At 36.4% G+C, this 20,326-nt stretch overlaps 1 protein-coding gene across 2 annotated transcripts in view; it reads left to right on the forward strand.

Moving 5' to 3' along the window:
* The window catches only part of MCM6 (minichromosome maintenance complex component 6), a 44,740-nt gene that overhangs the window by 20,744 nt on the left and 3,670 nt on the right, over nucleotides 1-20,326 (forward strand). The window contains exons 9-16 of one of the 2 annotated variants that reach the window (XM_022569625.3): nucleotides 1,862-2,003; nucleotides 2,716-2,823; nucleotides 3,693-3,848; nucleotides 6,443-6,571; nucleotides 8,277-8,438; nucleotides 16,982-17,117; nucleotides 17,598-17,753; nucleotides 19,970-20,109. In XM_022569625.3, coding sequence (XP_022425333.1) covers nucleotides 1,862-2,003; nucleotides 2,716-2,823; nucleotides 3,693-3,848; nucleotides 6,443-6,571; nucleotides 8,277-8,438; nucleotides 16,982-17,117; nucleotides 17,598-17,753; nucleotides 19,970-20,109 — 1,129 coding nt within the window. The remainder of the gene's footprint in view (nucleotides 1-1,861; nucleotides 2,004-2,715; nucleotides 2,824-3,692; nucleotides 3,849-6,442; nucleotides 6,572-8,276; nucleotides 8,439-16,981; nucleotides 17,118-17,597; nucleotides 17,754-19,969; nucleotides 20,110-20,326) is intronic. The other variant, XM_089916053.1, reaches the window with a different exon arrangement.

Below are 20,326 nucleotides of genomic sequence, written 5' to 3' on the forward strand. Positions count from 1 at the left end.
CATAATGTGTATAAGTTTTTATTTTATTATTTTCCTTTGGGTAAATTCCTAGGCATAGGATTGCTGAGATTAAGAATACAAACATGCTTAAGGTTCTTAAAGAGGACACTCTTTCCAAAAACAGTGTGATAAAGATGAGACATTTTATGCTAAACGTATCAGTATGAGTACTACTTTAGCAATTTTTGCTTATTTTTAAAAGCTATAATAAAACACTTGCTTACTTTCAAACTTTTAAGAAACTTAGAGGTCAAGATAAGAGCAACCAGTTTTTGAGCACTTGCTGTGTTCTTGGTGCTGTGTGTGTGTGTGTGTGTGTGTGTGTGTGTGTGTGTGTGTGTGTGTGTTATGTCTTATCCTACCAGCATCCAGACAGGCATGTAATATTATTCTCTTCTTTTAGGGAGACAATCAAAACTTCTCTGAGCCTCAGTGATTTGCCTAACTGCATAGAGCTGACAAGTGCCTCTAAGCCATGAATATTAGAACTTAGCATTTTGACTGCCAAGCATGTGCTCTTCATACTATATCAAGCTGCCTTTCCTTTATTTGTCTGGGAAATTTTTAACATGGAAATGTTCTAGAAGCTGAAACATTTTTAGTTGAAGTTTTATAATTAAATACTATTTCCTTCAAGTATATCAGGGACTGAGTTCTAGATTTGAAGGTAATAGTCCTGTGTTAAGAGAATTCTCTTTTTTTCTCCTCATTTCCTCTGCCCCTGCCTCCCACCTCTCCCACCACCACCACAGAAAGATGTACTGCAGTGTTGCCTCTGAACAGTATTGTACACGATTGTTTGCTTTTTAACAATATTAAGTCTTTTGATCCATTAACATGGGATATCTTGGTCTTCTTTAATTTCTTTCAATAATGTTTTGTAGTTTTCAGAGTATAAGCTTGCTCTTCTTTTATTAAACTTCTAAGTATTTTATTATTTTTGATGCTATTGTAAATGGAACTGTTTTCTTAGTTAAATTTTTGGGTTGTTTATTGCAAGTGTGTAGAAATACAATTATTGATCTTTTATTTTGCAGCATCGCAAGAACTGACTTATTAGTTCTGTTATAGTGGATTTCATAGGATTTTCTGTCGACAAGATCATGTTAACTGCAAATGGTGATAGTTGTTGTTTCTTTCAAATCTGGGTGACGTTTTCTTGCCTAGTTGCCCTGGCTGAACCTTTCAGTATAATGTTGAATAGAAGTGGCAAGAGCAGACCCCTAAGTCTTGTTCCTGCTCTTAGGGGGAAAGCGTTCAGCCTTTTACCATTATGTATGACGTTAGCTGTGGGTTTTCATAGATGCCCTTTACCAGATTGAGGGGAAGTCTCTTCTAGTTGGTTGAGTTTTTATCATGATGGCTGTTAGATTTTTTGACATGCTTTTTCTGCATCTGTTAAGGTGGTTCTTATCATTTTTTAATAAGGCATGTTATTGATTCTTAGATGTTAAACCAGCCTTGCCTTTTTGGAATAAATGTCCCATCTTGTTTTGTTTTCTTTTCTTTTTTTTGTTGTTGTTGTTTGTTTGTTTTGTTTTGTTTTTTGTTTGTTTTCGTTTTAAGTGCAGGGCCTTCTAATAGATCACTTTTGCTGAACTGTTTATTATTGTTTTTGCCATGTATGAACTTCATCTTCCTTTAACAGGAATGGATTTGACCTATTTAAAAGACCAAAGGAGAAAAGGCTTTCTCTTTGGTCTATGGCATGTGTCTTTATGAATTGCTTTTTTTCTTAATGCCTCTTTCAAATGTTCTTTTAGAAATTTAAATTCTTACTTGACATAAGCCATAACCAGCTGATAATCCTGAAAAGGTTGCTTTGTAGTCATATATTAATGAATATGATAACCTTGAACAGGCACGTGGAGGAATTCAGTCCCAGAGCTGTCTATACCAGTGGCAAAGCATCCAGTGCTGCTGGCTTAACAGCAGCTGTTGTGAGAGATGAAGAATCTCATGAGTTTGTCATTGAGGCTGGAGCTTTGATGCTGGCTGATAATGTAAGAACATTTTACCTTCTTGGATATAAAGAAATCAGAATATCCCCATCCCTATCAATAAAGGCCTATAAGTTCCTATTAAGGAGATGTCCTCTTTTTAATAAGTACTTTTAGTAAATAATTCATGGTTTTATTAATCTAGAAATTGGGATTGTCATCCTTAATCAGCACTTTCTGAACTTCTCTAGAACGTATTACTTGCCCTGAGCTTGTGTGTTTGCTGTGACTAGTACTTCTCAGCAGTTTTCCTTTCTAGACTGTGACACATCTATGAGTATATCTATTGCATTTTGCTTGTATTTGTCATAGATCAGTTAGCTCTGTGAATGCGTGTAAATTGTAGCTATATATAGTTATAAACATTATGTTCCAACTCCATCCTTCACTTTCCCAGCCTAAAGTCAACACTGAGGTAACCCAGAATATTTTGACCCTGAGATTTACACAAGGTTTTGATGTTGAATAAAAGTGCAGTAAGTAACTGCATGTTTTTAGTTTCACTCTTGGTTTAAAATGAGTCAAAAGAGTATGGTTGCCTCGAGCTCTGGGAACTATTGTACTGTCTTATTCTAGTAGAGGGAGTTAGGATTGCTTACTTACCTATCTTAGTTGTTTAAAAGAACTGAAAGGTCTCTGTGGTAGCAAACTCTGAGTTTCCTTGCCGTTTGACATCTGAAAGGCAGTTTCTTATGCTAGGTTTGTTTGGTTACAGGGTGTGTGTTGTATTGATGAATTTGATAAGATGGAGGTGCGGGATCAAGTTGCTATTCACGAAGCTATGGAACAGCAGACCATCTCCATCACTAAAGCAGGAGTGAAGGTACGTGTGTCCACTTCTGTTCCATTGCATCTCGCCTTAGCCTTGTAGATTAATGTAGCTCTAGACGATCACTTGGATAAAATGCATTACTTCAACATGAAATGCAGTTTACTGAAACGGAAAACACAGCCTTGAGGATTATTAATCAAGTCGATGGATTATTTAAATGAAAATAATAAGTACAATTTTGTAACTAGCATTAGAGAGAAATCAAACTTTAAAAATAAAAGTAATACATTCAAATAGTTAAGAAAAATGTAAGCAATACATTAAACCATAAGTTAAAAAGAGAAATCTTCCCCTCCAACTCCTAGCACCAGTAGATACTCAGAAGTATCTGCTGAGTTTATGTCCCTTTTAGGAATATTTTATCATAAATAAGCATAATACACATACAGTTTTGTTCCTTGTTCATTTAACTTCATAATTTTATTTTGGTAATCTTTCTATACCAGTATATATTAGATCCACTTGTCTTTTTATTACTCCATGATTTTCAATTGTACATACCCCAGTTTGGCTCATTAGACTCTTATAAAGAAGAGTGACATTCAGGTCATTTCCAGCCTTTAGTATTACAAACAATATTGTAAATATCCTTGTACATATCTTCCTGTACCTAGCTGCAAGATAAATTCTCAGTAAGAAATTGCTGGCTTAAAGGGTGTGCACATCATACCATCAACATCATATGGGAGTACCTGTTGCTATATATTATCAGACTTTAATTTTGATGATTCACTGGGTGAAAGATGATATCTTATTCTTTTGGTTTGCATTTAGTTCATTATGAATGAGGTTGAGCATTTTGTCATATGCCATTACAGTTGTCTTTTTAAACCTGTCACGATTTTTCCTTTTGTGGTCAGGCTACTCTAAATGCCAGGACATCCATTTTGGCAGCAGCAAACCCAATCAGTGGACACTATGACAGATCAAAATCACTGAAACAGAATATAAACTTGTCAGCTCCTATCATGTCCCGATTTGATCTCTTCTTTATACTTGTGGATGAATGTAATGAGGTAACTATGAGCTATCGCTCTGAGCTTCCTTTATTATTTCCAGTTTGAGTAATTGAGTGAGACAAGCCTGGAGGATGTACTCCTGAAGAACTGGTGCATATGTTGTCACTGACCTTTCATTTCTCTCAGAGTGGCACAGGATTGGACACGGGTTTATTAAGCAACTGAAAATCACTTGAATTGCTGGTTCTGCTTAATTGTGTTGAACATCAAGTTTTTTGGTTTTGTTGCTGTTTTTGTTTTGTTTTTTTTTAAGATTTATTACTTATTTATTTATGGCTGCACTGGGTCTTAGTTGTGGCACGTGGGATCTTTTGTTGTGTTGCGCAGGCTTCTCTCTAGTGTGGCACGCAGGTTTTCTCTAGTTTTGGTGCACAGGCTCCAGGGCACGTGGGCTCTGTAGTTTGTGGCACTCAGGATCTCTAATTGAGGCGCACAAGCTCAGTAGTGGTGGCATGTGAGCTCAGTAGTTGTGGCGCGCAGGCTGAGTTGCTTCACGGCATGTGGGATCTTAGTTCCCTGACCAGGGATCAAACCCACGTCCCCTGCATTGGAAGGCAGATTCTTAACCACTGGACCACCAGGGAAGTCCCCTTGTTACTGTTTTTTAATTCTCAAAAAAAAAGTATTTCAGTTAATTCCCAACCATACTCTTTAAGTTTTTTTTTTTTTTTTTTTTTTTGCAGTACGCGGGCCTCTCACTGTTGTGGCCTCTCCTGTTGCGGAGCACAGGCTCTGGACGCGCAGGCTCAGCGGCCATGGCTCACGGGCCCAGCCGCTCCATGGCATGTGGGATCCTCCCAGACCGGGGCACGAACCCGTGTCCCCTGCTTCGGCAGGCGGATTCTCAGCCACTGCGCCACCAGGAAGCCCATGATTTTTATTAGATTTTTGTTTTTGTTTTTGTTCTTTCATTAAGGTTGAAAAGAATTGGGGTACCAAACAAATTTTTCTTTTTCTTTTTTTTCAAATTGAGTCATTTGTCTTCCTCTGTCTTCCTATCAAATTATTGCATGTCACATTTTTTTTTCCTAACTATGTAAGAGTATTAAGATTGAATATAAAATTGCAGATTTAGGGACTTCCCTGGTGGCACAGTTGTTAAGAATCTGCCTGCCAATGCAGGGGACACGGGTTCGAGCCCTGGTCTGGGAAGATCCCACATGCTGTGGAGCAACTAGGCCCGTGCGCCGTAACTACTGAGCCTCTGCTCTAGAGCCCACGAGCCACAACTAGTGAGCCCGTGTGCCACAACTACTGAGGCCCTAAGCCCGTGCGCCGTAACTACTGAGCCTCTGCTCTAGAGCCCACGAGCCACAACTAGTGAGCCCGTGTGCCACAACTACTGAGGCCCGCACACCTAAAGCCCATGGTCCACAACAAAAGAAGCCACCTCAATGAAGAGTAGCCCCCTCTCGCTGCAACTAGAGAAAGCCTGCGTGCAGCAAAAAAGACCCAATGCAGCCATAAATAAATAAAGAAAGAAATAAAATTTTTTTTTAAAAAACTGCAGATTTACTTACATTCTAACATGTCAGTATTAGAGTTATTTATACTTAGACTTAAATATTTAACAACATTGCACATCTCAGATGTGCACAGAAGTACAACATGACCTTCTGTAGAAGGTCATGTTGTACTGTACTTTTAATTGCTGAGCATGGAGGTCCTACAGTACATTAGGAACAATGCATACCTCTTGCTTACGGCAAAATTTTAAATTCATCTAGATAAAATTTGCCTTACATTAATGTGAATGTTTAGAGGGTTTTCGTTTTTTATATTTGGGTTTGGTTCTTTTCCTTCACAAATCTATATAAATGTTTAACCCAGTCCCCTCCCCCCCATTGTTGGACATTGTCTGATTTTCATATATTTCTGTCTATATATAATTTACTAAATTAGTTTTTTAATTACAAATAATTTCAAACTTACAGAAAAGTTGCAGGAAATATAATAGTGCATATAATACTCATATACCCTTTATTCAGTTCACAGTAACTTTTTGCCCCATTTCCTTTACTGTTTGCTGTGTATCTCTACTTTTTTTTTTTCTGTACTATTTGAGAGTATTGCATATTTTTAGTGTGACTTTATTTTTTTCAATGTTAATAACGGTTCTGTGATGATCATCATTCGTATGTTCATAAGCGGCAACGTAATGTAGAGGATGGACTCTGAAACTAGACTCTTCAAATCCTTGCTCTATTACTAACTGTGTGGACAAGTTACTTAATCTTTCCAGGCCTCAATTTATTCATCTGTAAAATGGGGGTAATAATTATCTACCTAATAAATTTTTTGTGAGGGTTGCATGAATTAATGCTTCTAGACACACTTAGGGCCCTTATTTCTGCCATATTAAAGTCAGTAAATTCCTTCAGGAATAGTCTTAGAGTAGGGCAAAGGTATACATTTAAACTTTTGATTTTGGATGTGGTACTAAATTTTCGTCAGAAACTTGAACCCATTAATACATCTTATGGTGGCATATTAGAGCTTGTTGTTAGCTATAAAAAATTTCTTAATGCCTGGGATAGTCTGGAGTGGATATTACTATAACTGATTAAAATGACTTTCTTATTTTGAATTAGGTTACAGACTATGCTATCGCCAGGCGAATAGTAGACTTGCATTCAAGAATTGAAGAATCAATTGATCGTGTGTATTCCCTTGATGATATCAGGAGGTATCTTCTTTTTGCAAGACAGTTTAAGCCCAAGGTAACCTGCCCTTTTGTACTGTAATTGGGCATAATAAGTATATGAAAGTGGCATTTAAACGAAAGCGTTGTATGGAAATTAACTGAACCTGACTTGTTTGGGTGTTTTTTTAAGGTCATTTGGTTGGTTAGTTGGTTGGTTTCATTTTAGTTTGGGTTTTCTGGTTTGTTTTTGGTTTTTTTGAGAACAGTTTGTTTCCTCAGAGAGACTTGAGAAAGGGAATTTTTTAAAAGTCTGAAAAATTCCATTTCTTTAACTTTTTAGGTATAATAAAAAGATTTTTATGGGTGAACAGTTTTAAATAACCAAATAAAGTAGGATATCCTTTTATTTCAACCATTATTCCTAACAATCTTAAAACTGCATGTGCTTAAATCAGTAGTCTACTGAATGCTCTCAAATCTATCTCTGAGGAAAGCTTGTATTCCTCTAGGTTATTGTAATGAACATGAGTAACTTTTACAATACAGGATCCAGGGTGCTCACTTGGACATTTATTTTTAAGATAAACCTCCATAATGCATATTTTTTTGACATTTTCCTAAAGTAGAGTACAAAAAAAAATTGTTTGATTCTGGTTGAGGTTTTTACACTCTTTCTGGCTTGACTTTTGGGAGTTATGCTTAGATTTTAATTATCTATCACCTTCACTTAATATTGGGATTGACTCTCACTATCCCAAGGGAAGGGTAAAGCACTTTTGTTTGCAGAGGCATTTGTTCTCCCTGACTACGCTGGTCCCTCTTGACTTTGGCATGCTTCCTTAATATGCTTAGTTCCTTGCTCTGAAAAACAGTATTCTTTAGTATGCCTCATTTTGTTGTTATTATTTAACTAATAATAAGGTATATATACAGTAGGGGATATGTTCCAAGACCCCCAGTGGATGCCAGAAACCACAAATAGTACGAAGCCCTATACGTACATACCTGTGATAAAGTTCAGTTTATAAGTTAGGCACAATAAGAGAATATCTGAATTGCCAGCATTACTACTCTTGCACTTTGAGGCCATTATTAAGTAAAATAAGGGTTACTTGAACACAAGCACCACGTTACCCTAACAGTTGATCTGATAACCAAAATGGCTACTAAGTGACTAATAAGCAGGTAACATATACAGTGTGGATACACTGGATAAAGGGATGATTCTTGTCCCAGATGGGACATTGGACAGCGTAAAATTTCATCACACTTCTCAGAATGGTGCACAATTTAAAACTTATAAATTGTTTATCTCTGGGTTTTTCTGTTTAATATTTTCAGACTTCAGGTGACCACAGGTAACTGAAACCACAGAACGTGAAGCCACTGATAGGGGGCAGTATTATATATATTGACTTTTCTTTTTCCCAAAGACTGCATAAGTTAATTAACTGAGCCTCAAGAATAGCCTGAGCAGTAATTTGTTTAATGAGCTTTGGCATGTTGGGTATAAAAGTATACCTTGTTTAGAAATGGTCATTTGCTTAAATACTAACTCTACTGTCTTCCTATTCATAAAATTAGTACATGGAATTCATAGTCCTCCTTTGTATTCGTTTCTTTTGAAAGGCATTTCAGTATTAATTTCTTGTCATTGGTTTCAAAGTTTTGACCTTCTTAGTTCCCCCAGAGTATCTTCACCTGGGAGGCTCTTAAACTTAATGTTTAAAGGTGCTCCCATTAAGTAGAAATGCTCTGACTTCACTGGTATTCTGGAACAGATTTCTAAGGAGTCGGAGGACTTCATTGTGGAACAGTATAAACGCCTCCGCCAGAGGGATGGTTCTGGAGTAACCAAGTCTTCATGGAGGATTACAGTGCGACAGCTTGAGAGCATGATCCGTCTCTCTGAAGCAATGGCTCGGATGCACTGCTGTGATGAGGTATCAAAGTCACTCTAACATAATGGGAAAGAGAAATTGATTTGTTGGCTTACAAGCTGTTTTTATGTTTGGTATAGGACATACTAGCATTAGCTGCAGATTTATTTTTATATGACTATTGAGTGCTCATAGGATACATGACCCCTGACCCTGGGGTTTTCCCCTTGAAGAATGTTGCTGTCAACCATTTATTGAATGTAGCAGTTAGATTAATGATAATGAGATAATCATGACATAGATTATAGAGTATATACATATAGAGGTGAGTTCAAGATTAATGCCATTCATTCAAGGAAAATTTGTTTAAATCCTACAATGTGCTAGGTCTGTGGGCAGGGGATACGGATATGATAATGTAGCCTCCAGTCTCCTAATAAGGGAATTCTCCTTTGTATAACGTGTATATTAAATTGTTCTTTGAGCCCTGGGTTCTACAGGTACATGTCAGTGGGTATTTAGGGCGTAAATGGGGGGCAGAGTGGAAGGATGCCCTCATCTCTGCTTCAAGCAAACAAGCCCTGCTTTTATCTAGCTTTATATTTTAGACAGTGTACGATTTTGTTTGAGGAAGGAGTTTGGCTATTTTTCTTAATAGTATGATTGAGGTATAATTCACATAGATAAAAATGTACAGCTTTGACTTTTTACATACACCCTTGTGGCCACTCAGCTCGTAACATAGAAGGTTTACATCATCCTAAAAAGTTCCCTTGCACCCTTCCTTCCCCAGAAGTAACCACTGTTCTTACTTCATTCACCATTTCTATCTCATAGATTTCATTTTTTGGCTTTTTTCCTTTTGTCTAATTTTTCAAATTCTCTGATGTGGTGCTTTACTGTTTACAAAATACTTTCACACTGTCTTACTTGTTATTCTTTGATTCTCCTGACATTTAGTGGACATCTTTGTAAGTTAGGAGATGAATAAAAGAGCCCCTGTCTTCCATTGCTGATAGTTTGGTGGGAGCAAGACATATGTTTAATTAAGCATGTGAAATATGAGAGAGGATATTAGATAGAGTGTCATCAGCAAAGAGTACAGAGATCAATGAATTATTTCATAACAAAGGTGGAGGGTTTGGGGAGATGCCAACATTTAAACTGGATCACTGAAGAGTGTATAGAATTTTGGTAGGCATTTTTAGAGTGAAGGTGGAAAGTTTAGAGTGAAGGGTATTGGGAGGAATATAGTGGAATCTGTAGAGAAAGAATAGGCCATGATGGAGGGGAATTCTTAAAAACCATACTAACATTTGTACCTTTTTTCTTCATTGTAATGTTTCTTAAAATGAATTTCATAGAACTGATGTGTCTTGGAGAATTTCTAACAGATTTTTCTTTCCTTTTTTTGGTTTTTCAGTAGGTAGTAAATGCATATGATATAAAATAAATATACATATATATGCATATATATATACACAGATGCAGTTCCTGAATAAAATCGAGTGTTTTTGCATATATTTAAGAGCCATTTCTACTTCCTTTTATGATCATATTCTTTGTTCACTTTTTACTTTGTTTTACTAGAAAGGCCTCCCCCACTCTAAGTTTATAAAAGAATTTTCTCAGGATTTCCTCAAGCATTTAGATGGTTTCATTGTTTGTATTTAAATCATTCAAACATTTGGTATTTATCCTTCTGTAAGATGTGAGGTGTAAATCAGTTGATTCTTTTTCAGCTAGATTCCTAGTTGTTCCAACACCACTTACTGAACAATCCATCTTTTCCACACTGGTTTGGTATGCTTTTATTATATATTAAATTCTTGTGTTTGTTAGGATCTCTTCCTGAATTCTGTTCCTGTGCTGTCTTAGCCTCCTCTTGCATTAGTACCACAATATTTTAAATGTTCTCTTTTGTTCCACTGCATTGTTGTACTTTTGTTCCAATGCATGTTCCACTGCATTGTTCTCTTTTGGCTGTTGTGAACTTAATAGCCAGCTGGCTTTGTTTTGTTTTGGTTTTTATTGATGATTGATATTCACTGTTTGAGGAAAGCATCCTAGGAACTTGTTTGGAAAACCCAGGAATTTTTGAACAAAGCATTAACCATTCTGTCTCTAGACTGCTGTTCTAATCTACAGATTCTGAACTTGAGCTACAACATTTCCAGCCTCCAGCCACCTCTGCTCACTTCAGACTGGCCCACATAATCCTGATTGGCAAGAACCAATTCCTTAATACCATCCTATTGCTCCTGAATTCAGTGGTTTTTGTATACTGACAGACTCCTTGGTTTGTCTGAAGTCAAGGGGAGATTCTGTTGGCTTTCAAGGACCTCTCTGTTCAGCCCTGAAATGGGTTTTTCCTCCAGTTGCATGGCTTTTCCCTGTACTTGTGCTACTAAATGTATAAAGGTATATAATTATACCACCCCCTAGATTTTCCCTAATTGTTGAATATATTGTGAAATATGAAATACATTCACCCTTAAAGCTATCTGTCCATTTATCTTTATTTCAAAAATCTGAACATAGGGCCAGCATATACTTGAGCTCAGTATTTGAGGTGAAATTTAAATATGAATAAAATAAAAATAGTATACCCCCCAAAAAATTATTGATATTGAGAACATGTTAAATTTATATGTTAATATGGAGAATTGACTTCTCTATGATGATTTTTTCTGTCTAAGAAAGCGTAATAGCGGTTAGAATCTAGATTATGCCACTATAAAAATCTCAGCTGTTTAAAACAGAAACAATTACATTTTTTTGCTCATGCTTCATGTTCATTTATGTTACCCAGAGGCTCTGCGCTTCACATCACTCAGAAATTCAGGCTGATGTAAAGGTTCTTTCTTGACATACACTTCCATGATCACAGAAGACAGAAAAGACAAGGTGAATCATATGCCATTCCTTAACCTTCTATCTAGAAATGACATGACACTGCTGGTCACATTTCATTGGTCAGAGGAATTAACACGGCCATGCCTAAGTTCAAGAGGTTAAAGCAGTGCCTTCCTTTCAGGTGTCTAGAATGAGAAAAGCAAACATTCGTTAACAGTTCTGAGTACCAGAGACCTCATTATCTTTCCACTTATGTCTTTTTTTTTTTTTAACATCTTTATTGGGGTACAGTTGCTTCACAATGGTGTGTTAGTTTCCGCTTCACAACAAAGTGAATCAGCCATACATATACACGTGTCCCCATATCTCTTCCCTCCTGCGTCCCCCTCCCTCCCACCCTCCCTATCCCACCCCTCCAGGCGGTCAGAAAGCAGGGAGCTGATCTCCCTGTGCTATGCGGCTGCTTCCCACTAGCTATCTACCTTACGTTTGGTAGTGTATATATGTCCATGCCTCTCTCTTGCTTTGTCACAGCTCACCCTTCCCCCTCCCCATATCCTCAAGTCCATTCTCCAGTAGGTCTGTGTCTTTATTCCTGTCTTACCCCTAGGTTCTTCATAACATTTTTTTTTCTTAAATTCCATATATATGTGTTAGCATACGGTATTTGTCTTTCTCCTTCTGACTTACTTCACTCTGTATGACAGACTCTAGGTCTATCCACCTCATTACAAATAGCTCAGTTTCGTTTCTTTTTATGGCTGAGTAATATTCCATTGTATATATGTGCCACATCTTTATCCATTCATCCGATGATGGGCACTTAGGTTGTTTCCATCTCTGGGCTATTGTAAATAGAGCTGCAATGAAAATTTTGGTATGTGACTCTTTCTGAATTATGGTTTTCTCAGGGTATATGCCCAGTAGTGGGATTGCTGGGTCATATGGTAGTTCTATTTGTAGTTTTTTAAGGAACCTTCATACTGTTCTCCATAGTGGCTGTACTAGTTCACATTCCCACCAGCAGTGCAGGAGTGTTCCCTTTTCTTCACACCCTCTCCAGCATTTATTGTTTCTAGATTTTTCCACATATGTCTTTTGTTTCACTCAATAGGTTTTAAAGTTCATATGATTTTTGCATGTTTCTTGTTGAATTTATTTCTTGATATTTTGTTATTTTTGTGGGTATTGAAGGTAGACTTTTTTTCATTTTATATTTTAACTGGTTGTTGCTTGTATATATGAACTATTGATTTCTGTATGCTAGTTTTGTATCATACTGATACCTTTTGTTTGTAGTAGTTTTTCAGTTGAGTCTGTTGATTTTCCAGATTTTTGTTCTTATTTGCAAATGATAAATGGCATATGTTTTTCTTTCTATTCTTATTGAAAAATAAACAATCTTTTCCCATATTCTCCACTAATTTACTTTTGCTGTTGTAATACAATGTCTAATAATTATGACATTGGACATTTTTTTTTTGTTCCTAATTGGCTCTGTGGCTGAGATACGATGTGTTTTTATCAATAGGAACTATACATTTATTATTATGTCTTGAATATTTTTATCAAGAAGATTTTTTTTTTTTGGCCAGTTGTCTTTTTAGTGTGTATAGAGTTAATCATGATTTTTTTTTCTCCTGGATCTATTAAAATGAAAAATAAATTAATAGACTTGCTAATGTCAAGCCTTCCTGGAATAAATCCCACTTTTTTAATGCATTTGGCTTCTGTTTGCTGTTATTTAGAATTTTTAAAGCAGTACTCATAAAAAACATTGATTCCATTTGTTTTTGCAGTCTGTTTTATTATCGTGGTTATTTCATTTACATTTTTGAAAGTTTTTCCCTTTTTTCTCTATTCTAGAATGGTTTTCTATCGCATTAAAATTATCTGCTGTTTTACTGATATGAATTCTCAAGTAAAACTCTCTGGGTCTAGTGTATACAATTTGGGTGCATGGTTCTTAATTTCTGCCATGGAAGTCAGTCTTGTTTAGATTTTCTGTCTCTTCTTGGGTCAGTTTTGGTAAGCTACATTTTCCTAGAAAAGTATCCACTACTAAGAGTTGTTTCAGAGTTTAATAATATCCAGTTAGAATGTGTTTTTTTGGTTGCTTGTTTTAATTTTACTGCATTGTGATTAGAAAATGATGTCTATGTTTCTCATTTAGTTTTTTGGTATTTTGGAATTTGGTTTTTTGGATGCTTTGTAGCCCAGAGCCCATTTCCATAAGTGTTCCATGAGCACTTCAATGGAAGACCTGGTCTCTGTTTACAGTGTATATAATTTTATATATCTGTGAAGGGGGAGGTTACCTTATTAGGTTACATAGGTCTTCTATTTTTTTTGTGGGGTTTTTTGGTCTACTGTATCTTCTCTAGATTGAAAGTTAAAAGTCTCCTATGGGGACTTCACTGGTGGTGCAGAGGTTGAGAATCCGCCTGCCAATGCGCATGGGACAAGGGTTCAAGCCCTGGTCTGGGAAGATCCCACATGCTGTGGAACAACTAAGCCCGTGAGCTACAGCTACTGAGCCTGCGCTCTAGAGCCCGTGAGCCACAACTACTGAAGCCCACGTGCCTAGAGGCCATGCTCTGCAACAAGAGAAGCCACCGCAAGGAGAAGCCTGGGCGCCGCAATGAAGAGTAGCCCCCATTCGCTGCAACTAGAGCCTGCACACAGCAACGAAGACCCAATGCAGCCAAAAATTAATTAATTAATTAAAAGAAAAGTCTCCTATGAATAGGTTTTATTTCTCTACCAACATAGTTATTGTCTCTTTGTATTTATCCTTTTTTCTCCTATAAATTCTATTTTACTGATATTGTTGTTCTCTTAACTGGTACATATATTTTCATGAGATTTGTACCCTCTAACTTTGTCTCATTTATGCCTTTTGGCCTGAACTCCACCTTGCTTTCTTTGTTAGGTATACCTTTGCCTGACTTTTTACTATTTTTCGGCATTTCTGAGTAAGTTTAAGTGTGTCTTATGTACATAAACAGCATAGAGTTGGATTTTGTTTTGTGACGCAAAGAAATTTTTTTTAGCATGTAAGTTAAACCCATTTACATTTATTGGTGTGAGAGATAGGTTTATTTGGGGTTTTGGTTTTGTTTTTGTTTTCTTTTTATAGTTGACATGATTTTTCATTTTGTGGTCACTTTGCTTTTGCTTGTATGTGTAGTTCTGAGATTCAGAAAGTTATTTTAGTGGTTACTTTCATTATTATAACTTTATATTGTACCCTTAGTTCTCTATTGGTTCTCTACTATGAAGTGATAAAATTAGCATGTTTCATCTTCTTTCTTCTTCCCTTCCCTCCCAACCACCTGATTTTAGTAAATAATATTTTACTGTTTACCTTTGCACAGTCAGATATGCTTATCCATGGCTTGATTTATCATCTGTTACAGGTGAGAGGCAATCAGCAAAATTTTTTTTTAATTGGGGTATAGTTGTTTTACAATGTTGTGTTAGTTTCTACTGTACAGCAAAGTGGAGTTCCCTGTGCTATACAGCAGGTTCTCATTAGTTATCTATTTTATACATATTAGTGTATATATATGTCAGTTGCAATCTCCCAATTCATCCCACCTCCCCTTTCCCTCCTTGGTGTCCATACGTTTGTTCTCTATGTCTTTCTGCCTTGCAAAAAGTTTGATCTGTACAATTTTTCTAGATTCCACGTATATGTGTTGATATATGACATTTGTTTTTCTCTTTCTGACTTACTTCATTTTGTATGACAGTCTCTAGGTCCATCCACGCCTCTACAAATGACCCAATTTCTGTCCTTTTTATGGCTGAGTAATATTCCATTGTATATATGTACCACATCTTCTTTAACCATTCATCTGTCAATAGGCATTTAGGTTGCTTCCATGACCTGGCTATTGTAAATAGTGCTGCAATGAATATTGGGGTGCATATGTCTTTTTGAATTAATGGTTTTCTCTGGGTATATGCCTAGTAGTGGAATTGCTGGGTCATATGGTAATTCTATTTTTAGTTTTTTTAATGAACCTCCATACCATTCTCCACAGTGGCTGTATCAATTTACATTCCTACCAACAGTGCAAGAGGGTTCCCTTTTCTCCATGCCCTCTCCAGCACTAATTGTAGATTTTTTGGTGATGGCCATTCTGACTGGTGTGAGGTGATACTTCATTGTAGTTTTGATTTGCATTTCTCTAGTAGTTAGTGATGTTGAGCATCTTTTCATATGCGTCTTGGCCATCTATATGTCTTTGGAGAAATGTTTATTTACGTCTTCCGCTCATTTTGGGGGCTATCAGCAAATTTACTCCCATCTCTCGGGTCTCCCTGTACCCCTCCATCTTCAGGACATATACCATTTACATTTTGTTCTGTCACTCTTAATTCCCACGTTTGTTTAAGTCTTAGTTTTGTAGCTAAATATGTGCAAGCATGATCATTGGAGATAAATTTGTTACGATTTTTAACTTATCACTTCGCTGATTGAAAATTGGCCTTTTTTCAAGGGTTTGATGAAAAAGATGAGTTCATGGGAATAATATTCCCTGAGTGTTCAACAGGGTTATTTGTAGTCTTTACCTGAATGACATCCAACCTCTGGCTCATACTTTCTTTTCTTATAAAATTTTCTATTGTATCCTGACATCACTTGTTCTTTTGGAAAATCTGAGGCCAGCCCTTGATTATTAATTTTTCCTCCATAAGTAGTTTGATATTTTTCTCTTTCCAAAGTATTCTTTCTTATTTTTGTAGACCAGTAAGTTTACTAGGATATGTCTTGATATTGACTGTTCTCAAATGGCTTAAAGTTTCATTGCAGGTGGTAATGTATTTAAAGAAAAAAAAAAAAAGGCTGCTCTGCTGGGTTTATCTATTGTTATAGGGCTCAGCTCGTTAGGAAGGGAGTAGATTTAGAGAGACTGTTGATTATTCATACAAGGACTTAAAGGAGTCTCCCCCTGCCCCCAAATAGACTTGTAATTTTTCTTCTAAGTAGGCTTTTTTTTTTTGAGGCAAAACATACGTACAGAGAGTGCACAAATCACAAGTGTACAGTTCTGTTAACTTTCAATGAACATATCTATGTAATCTATACCCAGATCAGGAAGTTGAACATTCCTTACTAGCATCTCTAAGAGCTACCCTTTCAGTTTGTTTACAGTCACTGCTACTGTTCTCTGAGGATAACCTTTTTTTTTTTTCTTTATGGTTATATAGTATTCTAACCATACTTTTCCTGATGGTTAGTTAGGTTGTTTTCAACCTTTTTTCCCCTCCCAGTTGTGGTTAAATACACATAACTATCAGTGAATGTATCACAGTGATTGGCTCATTCTTCTATTAATGGACATTTGGATAGTTCCAATTTGGGTTCTTTTGGGATGTGCAGGTCTTTTAGTTCATCTGATGTATTTATACGTACATTTCTGTTTGGTGTGTACCTAGGAGTGGAATCATTGGGTCATAGATTGTAGATGTGTGCAGTTTAGTAAAGCCTGAAAATCAGTTTTCCATAATGGTTGTAACAATTTATATTCCCAACAGCAGTGAATGAAAGTTGTCTACATTCTCAATATTGTCGGTCCTTTTAACCATTCTGGTGAATTTATGGTGTTCTCTCATATTTTATGTTGTGTAGAGGGAGAATGTGAGAAAACCAAAATGCCACTGTAATTTCATATGGAGAAAGTCTGTTTGTTATATCAAAAAGACTGGCTTACTGATTTACTTCATCTTGATTGGCTTAGGTCCAGCCTAAACATGTGAAGGAAGCTTTCAGGTTACTGAATAAATCAATCATCCGTGTAGAAACACCTGATGTCAATCTAGATCAAGATGAAGATGCCCAGATGGAGGTAGATGAGGGCCCAGATGGCATCCATGGTGAGGTGTCTGTTCATGACTGTTCTAGAGTTAGGGACCAAAATGTTCTCTGAGATGTCATGGTAAAAATGCACTTACTGATGGTTGTGAAGTCTATTAGCAAAAGGGGAAAAAATGGATATTGAATTTTATTAACTGTTTCTAAGTTAAAATATAATTAGTTAATATAAAATATATATGCTTGAAAGACTGAGAGAAAAAACACCAAAATGGAGATAGTGGACTTAATATTGCAAATGCACTTTCAGATTATGAAATCCTTTTATCTCCCAATCTTCCCATCCCTTCCAAATGGGTTTTTGTCTTCACTGGTAACATTTATAAACTTTCTAATTTATTTGTACAATTACTAAATACTGAGTATAACTATATGGTTGTTTTAAAATTAGTATTAAAATATAAGTAGTATATTTATAAACATTTAATAGGGGAGTATTGGAGGCACAGAAAGAAGATTCAAACAGTTAATATTTCACTTAGGTCATGCTGATATCCCTGCTCCTGTGAATGGAATTAATGGCCACAGTGAAGACATGAACCAAGATGCTGTTCCGAAAGCCTCCTTAAGGCTGGGCTTCTCCGAATACTGCCGAATCTCTAACCTTATTGTGCTTCACCTCAGAAAGATGGAAGAAGGTGAGGCCATACTTAGTGCTGCTCACATGCTGAGTCACTTACATAAGCTGTATTCACATAAACAACTTTTTTTTTTGTCTAACTTTTTTTTTTTAACGTCTTTATTGGAGTATAATTGCTTTACAATTGTGTGTTAGTTTCTGCTTTATGACGAAGTGAATCAGCTAACAACTTCTAATTGCTAAAGATTGCGTTATTTTGTCAGAAGAGATGAGAAACTGTTAGACAAGCTCACTTTGGCAAACAAAATCTGCTAGGGAATGTCAGCATATCTACCAGCCCAGACATTTCCCCACAAGTTCATTGTCAAAGGTTTATGACTCATTCTTATTAATGTCCTTGGCCTATTTTAATATTTGTGAAGCTGAATTTGGGATCTGATAATGTATAAAGACGCACTTAACAAATGTTTTTACAGATGCAAAGTCACTTTTCCTTACAATGGGTTTGTTTAAAATGGATGGACTCCTAGAGTATTTATATTTTATAGACAAGTAATTGAAACTCAAAAGGCTATTAGCACAAGTACATTCCAGACTAGAAATGAAGTAAAATCCTCATTTCTCTGTAGGTAAAGTGTGATACCTGAACATTACTACCCTTCCTGTTCTTAACTGCTTTACCATGCTATCCAGGTTTTCTCAACCTGTAATTAGCCACAAGGCAGAAGGAAAAGTGATTAAATCAAGGGGTTGAACTTAAACTTCAATTTGGTGATTAACCATTAAAAAATTCTTATTTGACTGTCAGTATGCTGGCTTCCAGGCATATTCTCATCAGAGTGTCCTAACTGCGACGGAGGAAGAGACCACCAGAGATTGTCTTAGCTTACTAAAAGATTTAAGCCCTTTAGCTTCTGCCCTCATTCCCCTGGGAACTGTGGACCAGTGGGAAGGAGGAAAGAAGGCAGTAAAGAGGCCACTAGGACAGAGAGGTTTTAGTTCCAGTCCCTTCTCACATAAAAAGATTTGGGAGCAAACATTCCTGTGTTCACGTTGTACTTCATTATTCTTTCTCTTTCTCATGCAACTAAGTTTTAAACATGGCCAACCATCAATGGAGCAAAGATACGATTAGCAGCCACACAGTGCATTCCACAGATAAATTCTAGGTCTTCCTCCTTTCCCTAAAAAAAGGAAAAAGACGCTATTCACCCAGCCAGGAAAGTTATTAATTCTCAGTCTTCAGATAGACAGCTGTTTTCTAACGAAACTTTATTTTTTTTAAAGTTCATTTATTTATTTAGGCTGCTCTGGGTCTTCGTTTCCGCTCGCAGGCTTCTCTGGTTGCAGCACATGGGCTCTAGGGCACGTGGGTTCGTTGCAGTATGTGGGATCTTTGTTCCCCAACCAGGGATGGAACCCAGTCCCCCTGCATTGGGAGTGCAGAGTCTTAACCACTGGACCACAAGGGAAGTCCCCTGGCAAAACTTTAAACTGTAAACCAAGGAGATTACTTACTCAAAAGCATTTGGACAAACCACTGAAATTTCAGTACAACCATAATAAAACTTTTCAGAGACATCATCAGTAAAGCTAAAATTTTCCTATTTTGATTTTGTATTTTATTAGCAATTTCTAAAATCAAGACAAATGAAGTTTTCTTTTAGTATACTTTATATCTGTGATAGTTTAAAATATTGCCAGGTTCCAACTTTTCTTGTGAATTTAGAGTTCTGGACTCTAAAGGGCAGGTAGTTCAGTCAATAAGGATAGACCTTGCTGGAATAAATGGGTAATTTTTTATTTTTGAGTGAACACCTATGGATTTCACTCCTTGGTTGACCTCAATTCCATAAAGTGTTCCCCTTTCCAAAGAGGAATAGTTGTATTTAAGCAGTTTTGCTTGCTGTGACTTCATTCCTAATTTATGCTTTCAACTGCTGTTGACAGATTATCATAGGTGGTGAAGCATGAGAAGGTGAAGGAAACACCTTCATACTTTGAAATCGTTACAGCTTTAAAAAACTTGTTTCTTATAATCTCTATTTTTTTAGATTTTTCTTTTCAGGATAAAGTAAGGCATACTTTAATTCAAGTAATATTTCAGGCTTATGCTGGAAGATTGCAAATCTTATTTCAGCAGATATGTTTTCTGACAGATTGAAGGTTATCTAATCTGTACATTATCTTGTGCATGCAGACTCCAAGAATTGGCAATACAGTTTGCTACAAGGATAATTTAATCCTTTTTAAATGTATTTTTTGTTGTTACAGAAGAGGATGAGTCGGCCTTAAAGAGGAGTGAGCTTGTTAATTGGTACTTGAAGGAAATCGAATCAGAAATAGATTCTGAAGAGGAGCTGATAAATAAAAAGAGAATCATAGAGAAAGTCATTTATCGACTCACCCACTATGTACGTATATAATTAAGCTTGCTGAGGTATTACAGAAGGAGTTCATGCCTCAAATCTTTGTAGGTTCATTAGATATTCATTTATTTTGAAATGTTAGGATCTAGTCAGAATTAGGAATTGTATAAAACAAGAGAGAATTATTAACAGTTAATTGACTTATTTCTTCTGCTAAAATAAGCAGAACTTAAAGCTGGTAAAGTGAATTTAGGGTCTTATT

Source organism: Delphinapterus leucas, chromosome 8, assembly GCF_059928025.1.
Source record: "Delphinapterus leucas isolate spDelLeu-1000000601 "Yukka" chromosome 8, BTC_Dleu_Yukka2, whole genome shotgun sequence".
Lineage (NCBI taxonomy): Eukaryota > Metazoa > Chordata > Mammalia > Artiodactyla > Monodontidae > Delphinapterus > Delphinapterus leucas.